This window comes from Zootoca vivipara, chromosome 2, assembly GCF_965207765.1.
Source record: "Zootoca vivipara chromosome 2, rZooViv2.hap1.1, whole genome shotgun sequence".
Lineage (NCBI taxonomy): Eukaryota > Metazoa > Chordata > Lepidosauria > Squamata > Lacertidae > Zootoca > Zootoca vivipara.
The window spans coordinates 118,162,194-118,178,760 of NC_142584.1; the positions used below are offsets into that span (position 1 = coordinate 118,162,194).

General features: G+C 45.5%; 1 protein-coding gene across 1 annotated transcript; it reads left to right on the top strand.

Moving 5' to 3' along the window:
* Nucleotides 1–320: 320 nt before the first annotated feature.
* On the top strand, nucleotides 321–16,298 carry LOC132591801 (vomeronasal type-2 receptor 26-like). Its single transcript, XM_088663757.1, has 6 exons — nucleotides 321–535; nucleotides 4,475–4,766; nucleotides 7,800–8,591; nucleotides 10,660–10,887; nucleotides 12,668–12,794; nucleotides 15,388–16,298. Exons 1-6 carry the CDS (start codon nucleotides 321–323, stop codon nucleotides 16,296–16,298), a joined length of 2,565 nt encoding a protein of 854 aa, XP_088519883.1.
* Nucleotides 16,299–16,567: the final 269 nt, after the last annotated feature.

Sequence of the window (16,567 nt, forward strand, 5' to 3'; positions counted from 1 at the left end):
TATATATGTATAAATCATAGTAATTTATTCCTCTCCCCACAACCAAATCTCCAGGGACTTCCCATGAGACCAATAACTGAAATATCAAAATCAAGGGAAGCATGATGTAATTTTTTCGTTAAAAAGCTTGGAAGAATAACTGTGGCTTAAATACCTCCTATTAATGAAATGATAAAGAAGGCTTGTGCCGATGAGAACCTGGTCAGAGACTTGGCTTGTTTTTGCTGCCTTGAAAGCTCCATCCAAGCCTGGACTCCAGTTGTGTAACTAAAGTCTCTCTTGCTGTCACAAGAGAGGCGACTGTTACTGCCATCTCTAGAATGATAACTGCGCTTCTTCTCCTGCTGCTGCTAATGCCCAATGGAGCCTGTGGGATGGAGAAGGCAAAATGCTACCCGAATCCACCCACGCATCGGAATAAACCAATGAATTATTACAGGCCAGGAGACTACCTTGTTGGTGGCGTCATATCTTCAAAAAGTGCTACCTTTGAGTCATACAGCTTCTCCCAGCACCCCTCCACCAGGCTTGAAGAGTGAGTAGCCATGGGCTGATGGGTTTATTGTTGTCCCACCTTCACTCTTGACTCTTCCCACCTTCCTGTGCAGCCAAAAGCAGATTGCATTTCCCTGTTTCCCTGGGTCAAACTCTCTCCTTACGTTTAACCTGAGTTTGTTGTTGTTGAGTCGTTTATTCGTGTCCGACTCTTCGTGACCCCATGGACCATAGCACGCCAGGCAATCCTGTCTTCCACTGCCTCCCACAGTGCCTCCAACCATCCACTGCCTCCAACCATCTCGTCCTCTGTCACCCCCTTTGCCTAGTGCCCTCAATCTTTCCCAGCATCATGGTCTTTTCCAGGGAGGTGGCCAAAGTATTGGAGCCTCAGCTTCACGATCTGTCCTTCCAGTGAGCACTCAGGGCTGATTTCCTTCAGAATGGATAGGCTTGATCTTCTTGCAGTCCATGGGACTCTCAAGAGTCTCCTCCAGCACCATAATTCAAAAGCATCAATTCTTCGGCGATCAGCCTTCTGTATGGTCCAGCTCTCACTTCCATACATCACTACTGGGAAAACCATAGCTTTAACTATACGGACCTTTGTCGGCAAGGTGATGTCTTTGCTTTTTAAGATGCTGTCTAGGTTTGTCATTGCTTTTCTCCCAAGAAGCAGGCGTCTTTTAATTTCGTGACTGCTGTCACCATCTGCAGTGATCAAGGAGCCCAAGAAAGTAAAATCTCTCACTGCCTCCATTTCTTCCCCTTCTATTTGCCAGGAGGTGATGGGACCAGTGGCCATGATCTTGGGTTTTTTTGATGTTGAGCTTCAGACCATATTTTGCGCTCTCCTCTTTCACCCTCATTAAAAGTTTCTTTAAATCCTCTTCACTTTCTGCCATCAAGGTTGTGTCATCTGCATATCTGAGGTTGTTGATATTTCTTCCAGCAATCTTAATTCCGGCTTGGGATTCATCTAGTCCAGCCTTTCGCATGATGAATTCTGCATATAAGTTAAATGAGCAGGAAGACAATATACAACCTTGTTGTACTCTTTTCCCAATTTTGAACCAATCATTTGTTCCATATCCAGTTCTAACTGTAGCTTCTTGTCCCACATAGAGATTTCTCAGGAGACAGATGAGGTGATCAGGCACTCCCATTTCTTTAAGAACCGTAGTTTGCTGTGGTCGTCACAGTCAAAAGCTTTTGCATAGTCAATGAAGCAGAAGTAGACTTTTTCTGGAACTCTCTAGCTTTCTCCATAATCCAGCGCATGTTTGCTATTTGGTCTCTGGTTCCTCTGCCCCTTCGAAATCCAGCTTGCACTTCTGGGAGTTCTCGGTCCACATACTGCCTAAGCCTGCCTTGTAGAATTTTGAGCATAACCTTGCTAGCGTGTGAAATGAGCGCAATTGTGCGGTAGTTGGAGCATTCTTTGGCACTGCCCTTCTTTGGGATTGGGATGTAGACTGATCTTCTCCAATCCTCTGGCCATTGCTGAGTTTTCCAAACTTTGGAAAGTCGTGCTAAGGAGGTCAATCAGTTAGTGCAAGTAGTTCTGCTTTCCTGATGGAACGATCTCTCCTCCCTTCCCCTGACCCCAGGTATTTCTGGGGGTTCTCCCACCCCCCCCCCACCCCAAGCTGATTGTTGCAGGGTTGCACACGGTGGGGAGGAGGTGGGAAGCCCCATTGCTCAAGTGGGGCTTTTTTCACTTGCTCCTGCTGGTGCAACTATTTAGTTCAGGCATCCCCAAACTGCGGCCCTCCAGATGTTTTGGCCTACAACTCCCATGATCCCTAGCTAACAGGACCAGTGGTCGGGGAAGATGGGAATTGTAGTCCAAAACATCTGGAGGGCCGAAGTTTGGGGATGCCTGATTTAGTTGAATCCAACCCCTAAAAATATTTTCTGCTGGCATTTTGGAAAGCATGTGAGGGTTTTTGGGTGCTCTGTTTTGTAACTTCCAGTCTGAAGAAACCTCCTCAAAGGAACTGGTAGAATGAGCCAGTGTGGTGTAGTGGTTAAGAGTGGTAGACTCGAAATCTGGGGGACCGGGTTCGCCTCTCTGCCCCTCCACATGCAGCTGCTGGGTGAGCTTGGGCTAGTCACACTTCTCTGAAGTCTCTCAGCCTCACTCACCTCACAGAGTGTTTGTTGTGGGGGAGGAAGGGAAAGGAGATGGTTAGCCGCTTTGAGACTTCTTCGGGTAGTGATAAAGCGGGATATCAAATCCAAACTACTCTTCTCCCTCTCCCTCTCCCTCTCCCTCTCCCTCTCCCTCTCCCTCTCCCTCTCCCTCTCCCTCTCCCTCTCCCTCTCCCTCTCCTTCCTCTTCTTCCCTGGTCTGACACTGCTTCCTTGAGACTGAGGTGAGAATGGTTCTCTCAGGGAAGAGAAATGACTGACAAGGCAACTCTCTTCCTGCAGCAAAAGGCAACGCTTTCCTTTATGCCTAAGCAGGATGGCAATTTAAAATAACATTTTCCAGCTGGAAACTACCACTGGCAACTTTCCCCCAACACCCACCATCAGTGCAAGGTGATTTATGTAGCCTCCAAGGCAAAATCTATGCTATGCTTACATGAGTACAGCGTCGAAACAAAAAAGAAAATATATATATAAAAAATTCCTTCCAGTAGCACCTTAGAGACCAACTAAGTTTGTCGTTGGTATGAGCTTTCGTGTGCATGCACACTTCTTCAGAACAGTGTAACCTGGAATCTCCATTTGACTCCAGAGATATTTTCTTTCGCTCCCAGCACTGACCCCAATGCAACCCCAACACACGCACGCACGCACACACACACACTGTGGCCATCAGCTAATTTCACTGGCAGAGTCAAGGCAAGGGCACACAAAGTCCTTGAAGCTTCCTGGTGGTTTCTTCCACTGAAATCCTTGTTTCATTCAAGGGCTGGACTCCATATCACCAGTTAAAGCAAAATTTACATTTATTGACTAATATTGCAACATTCAGAAGTCCCAATGAGCTCATGCAGCTTACACCAAGGTAAGTGGGTATAGGATGGCAGCCTTTTCCTTTCCAATGTAGAGGTTGAGCATTCAGTTTCAGCACTCAGTTCCATGCAGTCAGGTCTTTTTAAAGCAGACAAGCTACAACTACCTTTTATCACTTTTCTAATGCTGAATTCACATTTATTATGCATTTAATATGGACACGGGTGGCGCTGTAGGCGCCTAGGGCTTGTCGATCAGAAGGTCGGCGGTTCAAATCCCCACGACGGAGTGAGCTCCTGTTGCTTGGTCCCAGCTCCTGCCAACCTAGCAGTTCGAAAGCACATCAAAGTGCAAGTAGATAAATAGGTACCGCTACAGCAGGAAGAGAAGAATCCTTGGAAAAGACCCTGATGTTGGGAAAGATTGAGGGCACTAGGGGAAGGGGACGACAGAGGACGAGATGGTTGGACAGTGTTCTTGAAGCTACGAACATGAGTTTGACCAAACTCCAGGAGGCAGTGCAAGACAGGAGTGCCTGGCGTGCTATGGTCCATGGGGTCATGAAGAGTCGGACACGACTAAACGACTAAACAACAACAACAGCAGGAAGGTAAACGGCGTTTCCGTGCGCTGCTCTGGTTCACCAGAAGTGGCTTTGTCATGCTGGCCCCCTGACCTGGAAGCTGTACGCCGGCTCCCTCGGCCAATAATGCAAGATGAGCGCCGCAACCCCAGAGTCGTTTGTGACTGGACCTAATGGTCAGGGGTCCCTTTACCCTTATGCATTTAATATGGTTCTTTGAAGCCTGGTGCGGGCTTACTCCTGAAAGCAATAACCTTCACTTTGGAACCCTCCTCACCCTCAATACAATCATGAAGATCATTATCTGGGGATAACTTACTGTGATATTTATGCTGCCTGAGCAGGCGCTTAGATGCATTAAAAGTTTAACATGTCAGAGACAGGAGCATGGCAGTGTGTCACTCACAAATGCTGTTTCTTTGATGGTAGTGAGTCTACTCCAAATTACTGGCACATCCTGTCCTTCTTGTTTGCTGTTCAGGAGATCAACCAGGATCCCAGGATCTTGCCCAACTTCACCCTGGGATACAACCTATTTGACACCTATTATGATGGCCGACTGGTTTCCAATGCCATGTTAGATATGCATTCCGGTAGGGAGAACAATATTCCAAACTATAACTGTGGAAAACGCAAGAACCTCTTGACTATTATTGAAGGGGCTGAATCAGACATCTCCATCCAGATTTCTAGCATGTCGGGCATCTACAAAATCCCACAGGTAGGGAATGGGATGGCCACCAATTAGGGATGTGTCAGTAGTGGGTGTTCTGCATGGGAAGGGGGATGAGATTAGATGACTTATGAGCTTCCTTCCAACTCTATGATGATCCTTTTTTGAAGGATTCCCCTAAAATGATTTACAACAGACATTAGCATACTTACTTTCTTGTTGTGTTGTTGTTGTTTAGTCGTGTCTGACTCTTCGTGACCCCACGGACCAGAGCACGCCAGGCACTCCTGTCTTCCACTGCCTCCCGCAGTTTGGTCAGACTCATGTTGGTAGCTTCGAGAACACTGGCTTGTTGTATGAATGGTTTAATTCACCTTCCTGCTTTGTTACTGGGGTTGAGATGATCCGTCAGCTGTTACTCCCTATTGTACTCATGTGGAGAGAGATTTGCCAATTGTGTTATTGAGCTAGACCTGATCCTATAGTTTGCATTGCCTGCATTGTATAATTGTGAGTGTATGGCTTAGCCCCCCCATATCCCTGGGATGACTTGCTTAAAATGCTTTTTTCCCCCCTTTGCCTCTCTCTGTGTGCCAAAGGGTAATGTAAACAAAACAGGATGCCCAGCTAAGCTATCAAGGCCGGATGACTGTCTTGTCTGATGCTAGCAGTCTGACGCAAAGAGCAGCAAGATAGTCAAGGCTGCCTAAGTCAGCATGTGGTTATGCATGAGAACAACCGGACACAGGAAGATCCATATATGCGTGTGTGACCCCCTTGCGTGCGTGACCCCCTTGCGTGCACACATTTACAGAGGAGGGGGAAAGGAGCCCAAGAAGTGTATAAGAAGCTTTGCAATTTGTGTTTCTCTACTCTTGTCGTGAGGCTTAACCACCAAGAGTCTCTTAATTAATTAAGAATTAAACTCTTTCTCGGGAACTCAACCCCGGTGTCTACTGACTATCTCTGTCCTGCCTGGGCGCAACTTAAAGGACCCCTAGTAGCTGATAAGGCTACACACATAGTTGAGCATGACTTGTATAAAAATGAAGAGTCATGCCAGGCCCAAGCTAAGGTGGTATCTCTGTTCTCAATTCTTATCACCTCAGTGTCAGATATTTACTTGCCTGTGCATTTTAAAGATTTCACTGTTTCACTTACTCTCTCGCTGCTTGAATTTTAGGGGCAGCCATATATTATAATTTGGGGTTTTATTGTTTTATAATTCTCTTGTAGGGTTCGCTTCTGTCATGTATTGGGGTCCCTCTCTGGTATCTTAAACAAAAGTAAAATGAATAATGTTGTAAATTGGCTGCGGCGTCTTTGCAAAGCAGGTGGAGGTACCATTTAGTGTGTTTAAGAGCTTATTTGGGGATTCAGTACTAAACATTTCACCTGGGAGGTGACAGTCCCTCTGCCATGAAGTTATATGATTTGGTGCAGCCTAACATTTATTTCTGGCATGCATTCAAACATTTACAGGCTGCTCATCCTCCTCCACCGTAAATAAGGAATTAGGAGCAAATTTGTCTCAGTCATCATTTTATAATTTGCTTGTACACTTTATATTAAGTATTATACTCCACTCTATATACATGGGCTATCTTTTTGAAAAGTTAATAATAATAATAATCATAGTAATAATAATAATACTAGGGACTGTATTCTTATAAAAGGTGGAGGTCCAGTGTCATATGTTCAAAAGCTTTTCGGTGGTTCCACACCCAGAATTGCATCTTGAAGTGGATAATCTCTTAGTCATGCAGGAATATTATTTTTTGCAACCCAAGGCTTTTTCATGGTGTTCAAAGCAGGAGCAATTTAGTCTCACAAAGGCCAAGGAGAACACAAAGAAAAGACAGAAGGTGCACCACTAAGCAAATCCTACTTTTAGTAAGAGTGTTTGGGTACAAGATTTGCGAGCAGTACATGTGAAAAGGATCTAGGAGTCTTGGTAGACCACAAACTTGACATGAGTCAACAGTGTGATGCAGCAGCTAAAAAAGCCAATGCAATTCTGGGCTGCATCAATAGGAGTATAGCATCTAGATCAAGGGAAGTAATAGTACCACTGTATTCTGCTCTGGTCAGACCTCACCTGGAGTACCGTGTCCAGTTCTGGGCACCACAGTTCAAGAAGGAGACTGAGAAGCTGGAACGTGTCCAGAAGAGGGCAACCAAAATGGTCAAAGGCCTGGAAACGATGCCTTATGAGGAACGGCTTAGGGAGCTGGGTATGTTTAGCCTGGAGAAGAGAAGGTTAAGGAGTGATATGATAGCCATGTTCAAATATATAAAAGGATGTCATATAGAGGAGGGAGAAAAGTTGTTTTCTGCTGCTCCAGAGAAGCAGATTCAAACTACAAGAAAGAAGATTCCACCTAAACATTAGGAAGAACTTCCTGACAGTAAGAGCTGTTCGGCAGTGGAATTTGCTACCAAGGAGTGTGGTGGAGTCTCCTTCTTTGGAGGTTTTTAAGCAGAGGCTTGACAGACATATGTCAAGAATGCTTTGATGGTATTTCCTGCACACACACACACACACACACATATATATATGATTTCTTTATGATTTATTATATTTGGGTTTAAATTTTTGTTTACTTAAGCCTAAGTTTGTATTAATCTGTAATTATTATTTCTTTGCTTTGTTGTTTGATTAACCAATATTATTTATTATTTGAGTTTTGTTAGTATTGTTTTGTTTAATTTTCTATTTTGTTTAGTTGTTTAGATTTTGTATATATATTTTAATATCAATCAAGTTTATTTTTAATAAAAAAGGTGGTATTTCCTGCTTGGCAGGGGGTTGGACTGGATGGCCCTTGTGGTCTCTTCCAACTCTATGATTCTATGATTTACTGTTTGTTTTGTTTGGAACTTATATTGACCAAAAATACTTTTAAAAAGTATATTTTACAAAGCTCTGCCTTTAGAATTCCTTTGTTTTGGTGCTGGGTGAGATACCTTGGATAGTTTAGCCCACCACTGATAAAGACTTGAAAGAGGGTGAATGATTTTGCCAGCTCTTAATAGTTCTAGCTTAACAGATATCTGATATTCTTTTCCTTTTCTCACTAGATCAGTTCTGGCTTTTCTCTTAATGATAAAACACAGTTCCCTTTTGCCTACCGGATGATCCCCAAGGAAGAAACTCAATATATGGGGATTGTCAAGTTGCTCCTGCATTTTGGATGGACGTGGATTGGCCTCTTTGCTCCAGACAATTATAATGGAGAAAGATTCTTAAATGCCTTGACTCCTTTGATGATTAGCAGTGGAATTTGTCTTGCCTTCACAGAAAGAGTAACACAAAAGGCTCTATATGAAATTTATTTACAGGGTGAACCACCTGACGTGTGGAAACTAGTCAATGTATTTGTTTTCTTTGGGGATGCTCACTATGACTTTGGGTCGATCATCAGGGTACAAATGCTCCTTGAAAAGACGCAAACTGGGAAAAGAGTCTGGATCACCACAGCTTTTCAGGACATGAACTCGAATTTGGCTTATCACATTGATTCCTTCAGGTACACCCATGGTTCTCTGTCTTTTGCGATAAAAACTAGGAAAAGGACAAAATATGAATACTATGTGCCATTGTCTTTTGCAACAAGTCGGTTTTGGAGTCAATCATTCCGTTGTTTATGTTCATCCATGGAAGGCTGGACAACATGTACAGAGAAAAGGAAACTGGCGATTCTCCCCCAAGAGGAGATTGAAAGGGCCCTGTCTCAAGACAGCTACATCATTTACAACAGTGTCCAAGCTGTGGCATTTGCCTTAAACTCGGCATATTTGTCTAGATCTGAACAGATGTTGATGGTGGGTAGAAGAGAGAGATTGGAACTTCAAAGGCTGCAGCCATGGCAGGTATCCCTTTTTTCAAATTGCAATCCATTGTCCAACTCTGCAACCATTATCCTGCATCCGCAATTGAATTTGATAGTCATGATGGAACTCACTTCCCCGCCCTACCCAATTTCTGAGGCTCGTTTGTAAGCCCTATGGGCACAGGTCAGCTATTGGGCATGCTTTGGTGCTGGAGGCAACCCAAATCTGTTTTTTAATTAATTTTTAATTTTTTAAATTTCTATACTGCTTTATATTTTTAATAAAAATCTCAAAGAGGTTTACAGCATATTAAAACAATAAAACAATAGCTGGGTGATGTTCCTCCAGCCTCATGAGGAGCGTCTTCAGTAGGGCTGGCTGAGTCTGGGCCCTGCCCCCTAGGCATAGCTGCCAAGTCTCCCATATTCCCCGGGAAACCCCCGTTTTCCTAGCTGTTCCCAGCTGAAAAAACGGATTTTTTTGTTTTTCCCTAGTTTATTCTGGTGCGGTGGCCATTTTAGAACTGGGCGGAGCATGCTCAGAAGCGACTTTTGATGCAGCTCTGCCCAGTTCCAAAATGGCTGCAGTGTGACTTCTGGCATGGTGGCCATTTTGGAACTGAGCAAAGCAGCATCAAAAGTCGCTTCTGAGCATGCTCCGCCCAGTTCCAAAATGGCGGCAGCGCTACTTCCGGTCTGCTACTTCAGGTCCGGTCCCTTATTTCTCCCACAGGAACTTGGCAGGTATGCCCCTAGTCCAGGTGGAAAGGGCCTTGCGGGGAGTGGCCTTCATGCCCCACAGCCGGGCGATGTTCCTCCGGCCTCATGAGTCGCCTCTTCAGTGGGGCTGGTGAGGGTGGGCCCTGCCCCCTAGGCCAGGTGGAAAGGGCCTTGCAGGGAGTGGCCTTCACACTCTCAGCTGGGTGATGTTCCTATGGCCTCATGAGGAGCCTCTTTAGTGGGGCTGGCTGAGTCTGGGCCCTGCCCCCTAGGCCAGCTGGAAAGGGCCTTGCGGGGAGTGGCCTTCATGCCCCACAGCCGGGCGATGTTCCTCCGGCCTCATGAAGAGCCCCTGTTGCTTTAATTAGCTGGCCTCACTTTCCCTAACAGTAGGATGAATTGACTCTGCTTTCACACTGAGTTTATATGTGTAATGACACTCCCTCTACTGATCTCCAGTACCCTGCAGCAGGGAGAGAAAACTCAAAATTGCATATCCGAAGTGTCTGTGAACGACCAATGACTTTCCTCCATTGGACGTTTTAAAGCTTCCCTTTGGTCATTGATGCTCCAGTTAAGACTGCTGCATTGCAAGGGATTGGAACAGAGTTGTACAGAGATGTACAAGGTACAGGCGATTGGCACTGAACAGTGTTCGTGTCTCACAGAACTATGACAGTGCTGACTGCAACATGGATCACTCACTGGTGATGAGCAAGGCACTTCTGCAGCCTAAGAGGCATAGCTGCCAAGTCTCCCGTATTCCCTGGGAAACCCCCGTTTTTCCAGCCGTTTCCCGCAGGCAGCCCGGATTTTAAAAAACCCTGTAAATCCCCCGGATTCTTACCGGCCCGGGGAGGCTCCTTCTGCGCATGTCTGGAGTCTCTGGACATGCGCAGAAGTGATTTCTGGCACTGCGGCCATTTTGGAAATGGGCAGAGCATGCATAGAAGCAACTTCCGGTGCCGCTCTGCCCAGTTCCAAAATGGCCGCAGCGCGACTTCCGGTACTGCGCCGCTGCCGATCCCGGATTTTTCAATCTGGGAGTTGGCACCTGTGCTAAGAGGACCCACAGCAGAAAGCTGGGAAACAGGATTCGGGCCACAAGACACGTGCGACTCTAGCGTTGTGACCCTCTGATAGCCTCCATGACTGTAACAACTACCAAGGAATCTCCTTGCTGAGGACTGTGGAGAAAGCCTTCGCTTGTGTAGTTCTCAACAGATTACAGTCCCTCGCTGACAGGGTCTATCCCAAGTCACAATGTGGCTTTAGAGCTCAGAGGTCATCAGGCAACATTATTTTCTCACTGTGCTAATGTGAGTAGGGCTGAGTATTCAATAGGCTTTCATGTTTTCTTAATTCTGGCGCTTTCATTATCATTCCAGTTTCACCGTCACTTAAAAAAAGTCCAGTTGTTTAACACTTCCAGGGGTGGACTATATACAGATGAGAATGGGATGCTGAGAGCTGACTATGATATTGTGAACTGGGTGCTGTTTCCCAATAAGTCTCAAGACAGAGTGAAAGTTGGGAGTTTCGAGAGACAGGCACCCTCAGATTTAAAGCTCACGATTAATCAAGAAGACATTGTGTGGCCCTCACAGTTTAACAAGGTTGGTGAAATTATTTGTATGTGTCTTTCTCCCCTGCCTTCCAGTAATCTGGTCTGGAAAAAAAAAAGACTCAAGGCAAACTACAGAATTAAAACCATGCAGTTAAAATACAGAAAGCTAAAAGCATATTAAAAATAGTTTTATAACTTTTAAACCTATTATCTGTTTTTGTTTTTAGCTTTCTGTAACAGAATCTATAATAGAATCTGTAAGGGGGAAGCAGCCCGTCTCCCAGCAGTCATGAGAGCGAGGGGTCAGGAAACGGAGAGGGAGTGCCAGGGCTCTGGCAACATCAAAGAGCCCCTGCTCCATAGGCAGGAAGAGAGGGAGGCGGAAAGAGTGGACAGGAATAGGTCAGACAGAAGACCCGTCCCCCCGATGCTGGAATTGAGGAGGAGGAGGAAAGGGAGGCGCTTCTCAGTTCCGAGGCTTTTATGCTGGTCCCGAATGCGGAGGGGGGTAGTGCAGGAATCTGACTCGAGTGGGCAGACATGGAATGAGCAGTCCGTTACACTGTAAATAATGTGCACCAATAAAAACGTCTGAAAGACAAGCATGTGGAAGGTCATTACTCAAGAGTAGTCACACCAACCCTGACAGAATCAAAACAATGTATAAGCAAATCTATCAAAATACAGATACCATGTTTCTCCAAAAATAAGACACTGTCTTATATTTATTTTTCCTCAAAAAAAACCACGGTGGATTATTTTCAGGGGATGTCTTTTTTTTCTTATAAAGTATGGTACAGTTTAACCTGCAAGGTTCAACTGCCTATCACTATGGCTTATTTTCGGGGTATGGCTTATTTTTGGAGAAACACGGTAGGAAAAGCAGCACAGTACTGTTAGAAAAAGCAGTCCGTTCCCCAAAGCTTGTCAAATTTAAACAGCCTTCACCTGCTAATGGAAGGACAACAAGGAGGGAGCTGGTCTAGTTTCTCTAGGAAAAGCATTCCAAAGTCTGGTGAGTAGCCCCTGGGAAGGCCCCGCCCCACATTCCCACCAAGTGTGCATTTAGAAAGGCAAAACAAAAAACAAAAAACCCACACCCTTACAAAATACCTTTATAAGCTATCTCGGGGCTGGAAAGTATATTAACAATATGAAATGTATATCATACTAATCCACCCACCCACAAATTCTTATTCCACAGCTTTAATGCAAATTTGCACGATCTCATTGGCATTCTGGCATCCGACATGCAAAAATCATCCTTTAAATTCCCCGGCTCATGCGCTGCTCATGTCGGGCGGTATACAAATTTAATAAATAAAAAAATAAAAAAACAAAAAAACAAAAAAACCCAAAATCTTCCACATATTCTCTCTTCTGATGCTCCCTTTGTCTCAAAGAATCATAAACTCATAGAACCGTAGAGTTGGAAGGAACCCATGAGTCATCCAGTCCAACCCCCTGCAATGCAAGAATCTCAGCTAAAGCATCCATGGCAGATGGCCACCCAACCTCTGCTTTAAAACGTCCAAGGAAGGAGAGTCCACAACCTCCTGAGGGAGACTGTTCCTCTCTCAAACAGCTCTTCCTGTCAGAAGGTTTTTCCATATGTGTTAGTTGGAATCACCTTTCTTGTAGCTTGAAGCTATAGGTTCGAGTCCTACCCTCCAGAGCAGGAGAAAACAAGCTTGTTCCCTCTTCCATGGGACAGAACTTATATAAGAAGTGTGGATGGGTTGGGACTTAATTAGATTGTCTTCAAAGCCCAGGATTCACTTCAAGACCCCTAATACTTTTTCCTGGATACATCTTGTCTCAATGCTTAGACCATGCCTCGCTCCAGGTGTACGGAGAGCTGTCGCCCTGGATACGCCAAGGTGGTTCGAGAAGGAGAACCGGTTTGTTGCTACACTTGTGCTCTGTGTGCAGAAGGGACCATATCCACTCAGAAAGGTGAGTGACTCAAGGGGAGAAGGCATTCCTTGGGGAAACAAAGTTAGACAGCAGATTCGCTCAGCAGAGATTTTCTGTGAAGATCCTAAATACATTTTTGGAATGTGAAACCATTCTTGCTACTGTAATGTTAAGTTCCAAAATGCAGGATTTCTCAAACTCAAACCAGTGGGCCTTAGCCTGATTTCAGAAATAGAAATATTTTATTGTCACTGTACCACTTGTTTACAGTGAGATTAAACGAGCCCCCCCCCCAAATAATCTCTCAATCCTTGTTACACTCTGTGAGCTGTCATACGACCACCAACCCCGAACGTCAGCTGCAATGTTGCTGTCTTCCACTCAGTGGCGGAGCTTCATGCTCCGGCACCGGAGAGGCGGGGTGCACGTTCTGGGGGTGGTGCGTGTCTCCCAGAGGGGCGGAGCATGCATTCCAGGGCCATGGCGCGCCTCCCAGGGGCACGGCATGCATTCCGGGTGTGGGGCGTGCCTTCCGGAGGGCCATGACGCGCCTCCCGGAGGGGCGTAACACATGTTCCGGGGCAGGGCATGCATTTTGGGGGTGGGGCGGGCGCCCGCGATGGCACATTCCAACCAAAATCCACCACAATGCCTTATTCATTACATTCATAATATAATCCAATTTGGGATGATATAAAAAAATAAATACTTCCTCCCCTATCTACACTTGGCAGACATGACATGACAACACATGTTTTCAGACAAAACAACAACAACAACTAATGGATATGGACATTTTACAACCCCCTACATTTGGGTAGGATGAATGTGTCGGGACGGGGTGGGGAGAATTAACAAAACATCCGTGGGTAGGGGAGTCAGGGTTGGAACAGGTCATAATTTCACAGAACACGCGTATTGGGGGGAATGAGTGTGTACAAAATGAAGGGGGACTCTGAACCAGAGAGGACTCTCCACGGAGACTCTGAAGTTCCATTTAACAGAAAAAGGTCCATTTAATACAAAAACCCACAGCAACGCGTGGCTGGGCCAGATAGTACAGTATATAAAAACATAATAAAACATTAAACATTAAACGTTTAAAAACTTTTATGCACAGGGCTGCCTTCTAAAGGTTGCATAGTTACTTATCTCCTTGGTTTGGGGGTCCCATAACTCCATACCCTCCAACATTTCTCCAATCAAAATAGGGACTTCCTAAGGAAAAGCGGGACATTCTGGATCAAACCAGAAACCAGGATGGCTTCTGAAAATTCAAGACTGTTCCTGAAAAATAGGGACACTTGGAGGGAAGGAAAGAACAGAAAGGGGATGGAGTGGCCATCACATTTGAAGCACATTCTTTTCCTCCAAGAATTCTGGGCCCTGTCAGAGGGTAGGGGACTCCCTCTCAGAGTTACAATGCCTAGGAACTCTGAACAAACCACAATGTCCAGAATTCTTCAAGGGAAAGAATGTGTTCTGAATGTGCTCTAAAGATACCGTGTATACACAGCCCAAGTGTGAAGGAGGAAAGTAAGAATGGCAGTTGATGGAAATGATCTCTCTCTCTCTCTCTCTCTCTCTCTCTCTCTCTCTCTCTCACACACACACACACACACACACACTCAAACCTCCACATCCCAGGAGCTCTGCAATTTCCAGCCCTCTGAAGTGCACCCTGAGGATAGAAAGTCTTGGAACCCCTGCTGTGACTAATTATGTAAACTGAAGTGAAAGAAATGGCCTTGAGAGGTTATTGGTCATCTAGAAGGCCGAACAGGGAGGGTGTCTGATGGGTGCTGTCCACATCATCCACCCTTTCTGTAGTTGTAACCACACTCTGCTTTGCATATGATTAGGACAGACTAATTTGTAAAAAAACATAGGCCTGGTTCCACTCAGCTGATTCTGGAATATAAACTTTGTCTCTGAAATATATCTTTTGCAATAGAGCAGGCACGTCCAACAGGTAGATCGTGATCTACCGGTAGTAATAATAATATAATAATAATTTATTATTTATACCCCGCCCATCTGGCTGGGTTTCCCCAGCCACTCTGGGCAGCTTACAACAGAAAAATGAAATAAAACAATTAAACATTGAAAGCCTCCCTAAACAGGGCTGCCTTCAGATGTCTTCTAAAAATTTGGTAGCTGTTTTTCTCTTTGACATCTGATGGGAGGGCTTTCCACAGGGTGGGTGCCACCACTGAGAAGGCCCTCTGCCTGGTTCCCTGCAACTTGGCTTCTCACAACGAGGGAACTGTCAGAAGGCCCTCGGTACTGGACATCAATGTCCGGGCAGAATGATGGGGGTGGAGACACTCCTTTAGGTATACTGGTCGTCTGTGGTAGATCACTGGTAGATCACTGGCTCCCCCAAAGCTCAACAACTTTGTGTCCCCTAAAAAAAGCTCCACATTTTTGCCCTGCACCCCACAAAAACGGTCATTCCTCCTCCCTAAAAAAGTTCAACAACTTTGACCTGAACCCCACCCCCCAAAAAGGGGGTAGATCACTGAAAGTTTTTAACTCTGATCTACTCTTGGGTGTTGGCCACATATGCAATAGAGTATTCTGGTTATTAGCTTCATTTTAGGACTACTGAAGCCTCCCCTTTTACTTTCAGATGCAGAGAAGTGTACCAGGTGTCCTGAAGAGCAACATCCAAACAAAGACCAAGACCACTGCATCCCAAAGATTATCGCCTTTCTTTCATATACAGAATATTTGGGCATCCTCTTGGCTTCTTCTTCCCTTTTCTTGTCATTTACTACAGGTATGATGTTAGGAATCTTCATTAAATACAAGGAAACTCCCATAGTCAAAGCCAACAACCGGGACCTCTCCTTCATCCTCCTCATCTCCCTCCTGCTTTCCTTTTTGTCCTCCTTCCTCTTCATTGCTCGGCCAAGAAAATCGACCTGCTTTCTCAGACAAACGGCCTTCAGCATAATCTTCTCTCTTGCAGTCTCTTCTGTGTTGGCCAAAACCATCACTGTGGTGCTGGCCTTCTTGGCCACAAAGCCAGGGAACAAGTTGAGGAGATGGCTGGGGAAAAGTCTGGCCAACTCCATTGTCATTTCCTGTTCCGGTGTCCAAGTTCTCCTCTGCACCATCTGGTTGGGAATCTCTCCCCCATTCCCAGACTTTGACATGAGCTCCCAACCTGGGCAGATCATCCTGCAATGCAATGAAGGGTCTGTGGTCATGTTTTATGGTTCCCTTGGCTACATGGGCTTCCTGGCTGCCATCTGCTTCACAGTGGCTTTCCTAGCCAGGAAGCTTCCGGGATCCTTCAATGAAGCCAAGCTGATCACCTTCAGCATGCTGGTCTTCTGCAGTGTTTGGGTGTCCTTTGTACCCACCTACTTGAGCACCAAGGGGAAATACATGGTAGCCGTGCAGGTCTTCTCTATTTTGGCCTCCAGTGCTGGGCTTCTGGGCTGCCTCTTCATTCCCAAGTGCTACATTATTGTTCTGAGGCCAGATCTGAATGCAAAGGAGCATCTGATGATCAAAACTAAGGATAGCATTTGATTCTTAGTACTAGGGATGCAACTGAAGTCTCTCTGGACCATATTTTCTCTTGGAACCACAAGTTCTGTGAGGAAAAAAATAAATAAAAATCTTAGAATGAGTCTTGTGTCTGTTTGTCTCTAGTCAGCAGATTCTTAAACACAGATAGAGGAGCAGAACCACTGGAGTCGTCTCCGACTCTTCGTGACCCCATGGACCATAGCACGCCAGGCACTCCTGTCTTCCACTGCCTCTCGCAGTTTGGTCAGACTCATGTTGGTAGCTTTGAG

What these genes read in the sequence shown, in the direction of transcription:
- LOC132591801 (XM_088663757.1), top strand. Translation starts at nt 321, where the DNA reads ATGATAACTGCGCTTCTTCTCCTGCTGCTGCTAATGCCCAATGGAGCC. An exon ending in CCCTCCACCAGGCTTGAAGA is followed by an intron (nt 536 to 4,474) that starts GTGAGTAGCCAT and finishes CTTTGATGGTAG; the next exon opens with TGAGTCTACTCCAAATTACT. An exon ending in GCATCTACAAAATCCCACAG is followed by an intron (nt 4,767 to 7,799) that starts GTAGGGAATGGG and finishes TTTTCTCACTAG; the next exon opens with ATCAGTTCTGGCTTTTCTCT.